Genomic DNA, 8,422 nt, shown 5'->3' on the forward strand with positions numbered 1-8,422 from the left:
ACACAATTAACCGTATGTCTAGATAAACAGTCTAGATAAGGGGTGGGCAAACTACGGCCCGCGGGGCGCCTGGGGCCCTCCACGGGGGTCTGTGCGGCCCGCGGAAGCCTACAGCAAATAAAAAAATAAAAAATAAAAATTTGTGAAGGTCCACATGTTTGTGCTTGAACCGAGGCTGACTTTTTCAGTGTCATACAGATTAGTGTTCTATTGTCTCTGGTTCGCTCTGCAACGCCATTTCAGCTAATTATGGTCCAGAGATGGCGCCCTTCAGGCGAAACGCACGTATTATCTTAGAGCGCACCGACCGATATTAAAAGGTGCGGCCCTTTGACTTTTCATGGCCCACAGATGCGGCCCTCGCTTTGAAAAGTTTGCCCACCACTGATCTAACCTATCGAAAATAGTCTTGCACACTCTGTATCAAGTCAGTGCAAGGTGAATGTTGTTACTACAATGACATGGCGCATGTAACATAATGCATGTGTATAGTAACGCAAAATATCGTGCATTGTACAGTAATGCGAGTCAGTGCAAAGAGAAATCCGTTTATTTAATGCTGCTGCTATTGTTTGTTCCTGCATCTAAATAATGAGATATTTGAAGTGGATTGTATCTGGCATACATCCTATTGCACACATTCGCATACACATATAGATACTGTCCTAATCAAATAAAGCTGAAACACGACTTTCTCCATACAATGGCCAAGTAGGCCTTTGTCCCCATTGTGATAAATGACATATGGCCTGACTGTCTCATACCTATGCCCTAATTCCTTTGGGATCAATAATAAGCAACAGAAAACAATGACAAGATTAAACTAAATGGCAAGCCACAAAAAAAATGAATTGAAGATAGCAGAATCTGTCATTAGATAACATACCATGATAACAAGAATGTGAGCAAATTCATTCATTATAAGTTGCAGATTACTGAAAAGGTTTTATAACTGTCTACATATATGTTGAGATATGGGAAAATCAATGAAAACTGAGCTAAAAAGGGGGTTCGGTATTATTATCATGTGGATGATCATGTTAATTATGTTAACATTATAATGCAGTTGACATTTTCTATTAGGAATGCATTTTGGCAGGTTACACACCGAGAAAGACAGGCTAAGAATTTACGTGTTGAGATAAATAGTGCGCCTGTAATGACTGACACACATGCGCCGGGCATGCACGATCACACACGCATGCAAACATGCATGCATGCATGTGCCCACACCCATCCACATAAGTACACACACCCATCAACATAAGTACACACACGTGCAAGCAGACACTCAGATAACACACACATGCACGCACGCACGCACGCACACGCACACGCACCCACATACTCAGAGACATGCACACACAGACATACACACCACACATGCACACGCACCCACACAGACACACACGGACAGATGCACGCACGCACGCATGCATGCACGCACACACACACACACACACACACACACACACACATGGATGCACACGCGGGCACGCACGCACACACATGCGCACGACCTTTGCACGCGTGCACGCAGCATGCGCCACACACCACAGCGACCCATGCTAGAGGAGAACGGAGAGCTCACGGCTAGCGGTCCCAGTGCGCTCGTTAGCGACTGCGGTCGCCTCGCCCCTTCCCGCTCCGCCTCATTCCCCGCCTCATAGCTGCTCGCCGCGCGCACGTTGTGATGGTGGTGGCGCCGGCGCGGGGTCGGACGCTGCGTGCGCGGGTCGCTCTGCAAATGGGCAAGCTCACATTACTCAGCATACTCACTGTCAGTGGTCCGACTCGCATCGTTAGCGAGCGGTGCCGCAGCTCAGGTTCGTCGCCGGACTCGTTGTCGGCCGGGCTAGAGAGGCCGCTGTCCGGCGTCGCTTGCCCACGGCCGCGGCCGCGCCGCCGCCGCTCTCGTGGACTGGGAGCGTTCGTTCGCGGGTCGTTCTGCAAGCCGAGCAATGGTCACTGTCATGCACAGCTACGTCACAACCCCCCCCCCCGCAGACGGCGACAACAGATGGACGACGTGCATGCGTTCACGCATCGATTCTGCGGGGATAATTTCTTACTCGTTGGACACGTTCGACCTTTTCCGTACGGCTTGCTGAATTGAATACGACTGAAGAAGGATGGTTACCCTTAAACTGGTTGCAGCGACGTTTGAATGAAGATTGATCAGGAAATTTCTCAAATTCACAATTACTGTAATCAGTCACGATCGTCAACAATTCTTTTATGTTTTAAGCTAAGATACAGAAAAGAAAGAATGTCTCGGTCGATATTAACATACACAATACACACAAAAGGCATTATTTGCAAAATCTGATACTATGTCAGATGAAAGTGTCAATGACACTGTAGCTCACCACAAAAAAGGACACAAATGAGTGAGTAAGAAGAATGCAGGTTTTAATTGAGCAACCATCGACGTACATTATAGAAACGATTGCCATCTGTATATCGCAATAATAATTTATAAACCAAAATGAATCACAATTTGTTACGGTAGATGGCGCTATACCCGCTTTGTAGCGATGGCGTTCGAAATAAATAGGTTATGCTGCGTTTCGACATGTTTTGTAAAACTTTACTCTAATATAGACATTTTATCGGCAGGGTGGAGAGGAAATACCAATTTTGAATTAAAGATATTGTCAATGAAATCTTGTAAAACGAACCAGATGAGTTTCACACCACAGACTGTTTGTTACCTGCATTATATGCTATATAATTGCCAAACCCTACCTAATTTGCATTTTTTTTTTTTTTAATATCAAAACCCTTAGCCCTTATTCATTCACATACCAAAATGAACAAAAATCCGTTGAACCTGAACTGAACTAATGGCAATTCCATTTTGCCAAAAAATCGCCGTGGCTCGAAAGTACGCCGACTTGGTTAGTGGCTCCAAAAATAGGACATTTAATATGGGAGCATAGCAGTAACAACTACACCCAATTTCAAATATGTGGGTCAAACGGTTCCTGAGTTATCATTGACCGAAGCCAAATGTTGACGGACGGACGAACGGACGGACGGACAACGACCCATCGCAATAGCTCAGCTTGACGATGTCAAGGTGAGCTAATAAAAACGAAGTAAAATGTATCTACCCATGTGGTGGTTCTTGTGTTATGATCAATGAAGAATACTCTGCCATTCTGGGCAACCTGCATCGCCCACCCTTGTGGCATTGATACATCATCAGGGCTGGCTATACCTGCCACCCGTGCCTACGAAAAGTACATTTTTATTTATTTAATTTATTTATTAATTTAAAGACGACACATTGGTAACAGATATGTCAACATGAGCTTGCAAGCTCCTCACCGTCGAACATGACATTAAATGCAAGAAAGTACATTCAAAACAGTGATAAATCGGTAAGTTACAACACACGCATGCACGCACGCACGCACGCACGCACGCACGCACGCACGCACGCACGCACGCACAGATATCGCATAATGAGCTAATAATTAACGCACCTGTTCTATCACGTTTTGATCTATTGGCAGATTCGCGAGTTGCTCTGTTATCGAATCAACTGTGTCAACCGCCTCTGGTGTCGTCGGCAAAGAAGACTCTGAATGTCCGCTCCATAGAGACGACGGTGTCTCGCCATCCACAGGTTCTGTTGGGCTTGGCTAAAACCGGTTCACGTAACATACATGCATTAGGACCTCACAAACACAAAGCAATGCATAAAGACATTAAAAAAACCTCCAAATCCTCTTCGTATATGCTTAGAACTTTAAGCCAAGACGCAAAAATTAAAAAAAAATGTAACTGTACGTGCAGATGACTCACACAATTACACCTGGTGTTGCAAAAACTTACGATTTTGGAAGGAGCACTTGACCACTGGTCGAGTAACTATGGTCAATGTTTCATAGCAGCCAGTGCTAGAGGCTGCATTCACCTGTGCATCGCCTGCATGTGTTGTAATGTTTCGTAGCAGACGATGCTAGAGGCTGCACTCACCTGTGCATCGCCTGCATGTGGTGTAATGTTTCGTAGCAGACGATGCTAGAGGCTGCACTCACCTGTGCATCGCCTGCATGTGTTGTAATGTTTCGTAGAAGTCGATGCTAGAGGCTTCACTCACCAGTGCATCGCCTGCATGTGGCGTGATGTTCAGCTCAGCCAGGACCTGCTCTGAATTTGCTGCATGCTCCATCGAGTCATCCTGACTGATATGCCGTCGCTGCTGAAACACCAGAGCAGCTCTCCGCTCTTCTCGCTGCGCCGAGGCAGGCGCATGTGACCTACAGCGACACGGTAATTAGATGCATGCGCACGAAACATGGCAGCCTCGGGTAGTTTTCAAGTTACTCATGTTTTAAAGCAATGCTGCTTGTCTGTATCTATAAGGTGCATACCTGTGACTTAAACCAAAGCACTACCGGTTACGGAGTTTGTCGGTGCAATTGCAATTTGACTAAAATTCATCATTCAACATGCGGTTAATCAATATGCAGTTAAAGAATCCTTATGCAGTTAAATAAATCCTCTTGCAATTACATTTATCTACCAGTATAGTAAATTTGACACTGTCGTTCATCTATAGAATTTTGCGACGGTGGCAATGGACAGCAGTGGCCCTGCACAAGACACAACAAAAGCTGCATGGTCACCTCCACCGAACCTGCAGCACACGTTCCGAGTCTAAGGAAACACTTACGGTACTAATGTCGGCCGCTCCCACTGCGTTCTCCTGTTTATGTTGTCGACATAAAACAGCCGGCCATTCCCATCGACCCTCTCCTGCCATCCGAGAGGCAGTGGTGGCGTCTCCGTCCGATGAAGGGGCGTTACTTGATCCTGCCTCTCTTGGCTGCTTCCTTCCTCTGTGTCACTTCCCTCCGCATCATCAACATCCTGGTGCTATGCAGCCACCGCAAGAGCAGAGAAACTCATTTATCTTATTGAAAACCTAGGATTCATCCCAACCATAAAGGCTAACCAACTGTCACAGATCAATGTGGCAGCTCGCCTCACTTGTGATATTAAAATGCACTCATCCAGTCAAAACACATGCTAGATTGCTTTTAGCTAAGAGATTAAAACATAACACACTCTCACGATTCATTATAACAATATGTGATGAAACAATTGCACAGAATTGAACTTGCCATACCTAACCAAATTTGTTACCTATACGGCGACGGCATCCACGAAAAAGTAACGAAACCAACGTCACCTACCTCATGGTCGAGGGACAAATTCGCAGCTTCTTCAGCTTCGCTTCCTGCTGTGGATGCTTCCTCTACAGTAGCTTCCTGTTCAGAGCTTACTATGCCAATAGATAATCGCATGTGCCCTTTGACCTTTGAGCGCGAGCTCCTAGGGCGCAACAAGTAATTCCTAAACGGGGTTGGATGCTCTTGTTCCATGGGGACAAAACTTAGCAGCATTTCTGTCTGACCTAGGAAGTCATCCCGCGTCTGAAAGGTGGGTGAATTTGGGCAATCAATAATACTATCAATATTCAAAAAGTTCAAATTAGAGGTGTCATGATACACTAGGGTCACGATATGATACGTATCTTGATATATGCAGATCGCCACATACGTACCATAATACACAGACAGAAAGAGATATTGTAAATTGCATGTTATGATAAATTTGTCATACCATGTATAAAGTAATGTTAACTTTTAAAGTGAAAATTGCAATTGCATGTTTTATTCAGGAAAATTAAAATGTCAACATTCCCGCCAGTAGGGGCGGCTGGTACAATATCCCCAGAAGTTGAAAATACACGTTCACGGAGGACAGATATAGCTGGAATAGAAAGGTAGGTTTCCCCGAAAGATATGACAACAGTGTACAGAAGCTTATTTTGTTGCTGCCACCACCAATCGATTGAATACCCATCTGATTGGTAAATATCGTAATTTTAAGATCAGATGGATGGTCAAATTCGAATGTTTTTCTAACGTTATGATATGTATTTCAATACCTTCATAACACGAACGTATTATGGTTATTTCGACGCCATATAAATATATAGCACACCATTAGTTACCATATGTTTCTATGGCTGCAACACACTGAAAAGTTCTGAGTGTTCTAGACTGAACTGCGATAGATGGCTCCACTCACAAGCTCGCCATGCACAGTGCTACAGTGCTACAGTATGTGTGCAGCAAGGACACACACCAGTAATTCAGCACTCTTTTGATTGTTTTGTGCTAACAATTTTGGCAGCAATACAAGCACGCCATATATATTGACCCAGATCTCTACGGCAGCCAAGGATATCTACGTGACACCGAGAGTGCAGGTTCATAACATAATATATTTTCCGATATAAACATAGTATAATATGTCCATATAAATCCAGCATAATAATGATAGTTTTCAAGTAAATGAAATTACATGTACTTTATTAAATAGTTTAGCTTACCTTATTTACTGTTTAACACGCATATTGTTTGTATAGCGATACAGTTGCTGTTTATCAATTATCATATCGTGAGCCACTGTATTGCATTTCACCGATACGTCGTTGAATCGTTACACCCCCTAATTCAAATTGACACATCATTGACATGAATCACACGTCATCTCTCTTCCCCTCGTTTACCTTTACCGTAGACCATCATACTTTTTAATTGATACTGTACTTTTCGGACTGCCCCTCCCTCACATAACAGAACAAATAGCACATATGAGATGGATCTAATAGGCACCAGGCATAATTAATCACCCTACTTCACCAGGCTTACCAATCTATTTTCATCAAAAACCTCGAGCAATAAACGATTCCGATCTGGAATGACCTGGAATAAATAAATAAAAATCACACAATTACAAAGAAGATATTGCCATATATTTGTCATTAATTTTAGGGTACCACATTAGTTGGGCACTAATACAAACACATCCATCAAAGACAGGTTACAAAAAAAACTTAATGTCTAGCAACACCTCTTATGTAGCCAGAGAGGGATAGCGACACAACATTAAAATTATGGGAAGGGCACAATTAAAGGCAAACTAGGTAGGCCGGCCATGGTGGTTTATTGCAGTGGCTATCATCCTGGTTTCGGGGGTACGACAACAAGAAGGGAGGGTAACCAAGGAACTTGCTGCACGGGTGTCATGGTAAAATTCAAGTCCTGGAACCGCTTCAACGTTAAACCTGTACGCATTCATGAAACGTTACATGTAAAAACTTTCCCTGCACATTCTGACTTGAAATGTATACACGGAGTCCAGATATAATATATCCGATTGCCATAAAAATTATATATTGGATGTTTTATATTTTTCCACTATTTCAGAGTGTCATTAAGTCGGATGTAAAATAGTAACATTTGTAATTGTTTTGAATAAACTTTTTGTTGATTTGCTGATTTTTTGAAAATGTTTCATTTTCTACTTTTTAATTTAGCAACCTGATTTCTGAAATTTTAGCACGTTGCACATTTTACTTTACATTCACCCCACCTGTAGCTTTATATACATTAAAAAGAGGTTGCCCAACTCTCGAATTAAAGCAATGTCTGTGCTGCCCTAGAAGGAATGCCATTTCATATGCAGTGTGTGTGTGCGTGCGTGCGTGCGTGCGTGCATGTGTATGTGTGCGTGTGTGCAATCAGTGTTCCTGCCTCGAATGTACTCCAGTATATAGCCTGTGGTTTTACTTCTCTACTGAATGCAAGCACACTAAGCAGACATTGTGTGATGATGCAAATAACAAGACAATCAGTAATAAATAGTGCCCAGTTCTTTTCCTGTATTTTTAGCCCACATATTCACAACCTCGCATATGCCAATCTAAACGTTGTTCCTGGTAAACTAAATTCAAGTATTTTTTGCGTCGTGCATATATTACATGTAGCTGTGTTAAAATCGATACCAGTCAAATTAAAATGTGTTTAAAAGTTTTTATACTTGCACTTATATTACTTCTGTTGGGTGAGAATCTTTTTGTAGGAATGTGTCTTTAATTATTTAATGGAAGTCAAGGGAAAACAGGGTTGATGTTATAGAATTTACCGTTACATTTGACGGTCTCACAGAAATAACCAACAAAAAGCAAACATTTATAAAATGGAATGTACTCAATGGAGAATTATAATAGGGGTTGCCCTAACAAATCAACAGCTTTATAATAAATATGGAATAGACCTACACCGACCTTATAGGTGAAATTGGAATGGAACATAACTGGTATATTATGTATCGATAAATGCCATAAACATATTAATAATTTATTTTATTATATGACTGTCATTTTTCCCACACGCTGATTGGTCAAAACCCCTCTTATAGGTCTAAATATATTGCGATGTTCCACCGAAACCTACAGAATCCGTGCACGCGAGGTGAATATAACAGTCCAAAACCCCGTCGGGCGCCTCGCAGGTGAATATTATAATACAGGAACCTGTGCTGCAATTTTTGA

At 42.7% G+C, this 8,422-nt stretch overlaps 1 protein-coding gene across 1 annotated transcript in view; it reads right to left on the minus strand.

The window, feature by feature from the left end:
• The window catches only part of LOC106809315 (E3 ubiquitin-protein ligase NEDD4-like), a 21,289-nt gene extending 14,504 nt beyond the window's left edge, over window positions 1-6,785 (minus strand). The window contains exons 1-7 of the mRNA XM_014812355.1: window positions 6,738-6,785; window positions 5,211-5,450; window positions 4,688-4,884; window positions 4,112-4,271; window positions 3,492-3,650; window positions 3,117-3,236; window positions 1,780-1,947 (exon numbers count right to left, since the gene is read on the minus strand). Of these exons, the coding sequence (XP_014667841.1) occupies window positions 1,780-1,947; window positions 3,117-3,236; window positions 3,492-3,650; window positions 4,112-4,271; window positions 4,688-4,884; window positions 5,211-5,420 (1,014 nt within the window). The 5' untranslated portion in view covers window positions 5,421-5,450; window positions 6,738-6,785. The remainder of the gene's footprint in view (window positions 1-1,779; window positions 1,948-3,116; window positions 3,237-3,491; window positions 3,651-4,111; window positions 4,272-4,687; window positions 4,885-5,210; window positions 5,451-6,737) is intronic.
• Between the last annotated feature and the right edge of the window lie 1,637 nt (window positions 6,786-8,422).

The sequence above is a fragment of the Priapulus caudatus genome, unplaced genomic scaffold (assembly GCF_000485595.1).
Source record: "Priapulus caudatus unplaced genomic scaffold, Priapulus_caudatus-5.0.1 Scaffold344, whole genome shotgun sequence".
Taxonomy (NCBI): domain Eukaryota; kingdom Metazoa; phylum Priapulida; class Priapulimorpha; order Priapulimorphida; family Priapulidae; genus Priapulus; species Priapulus caudatus.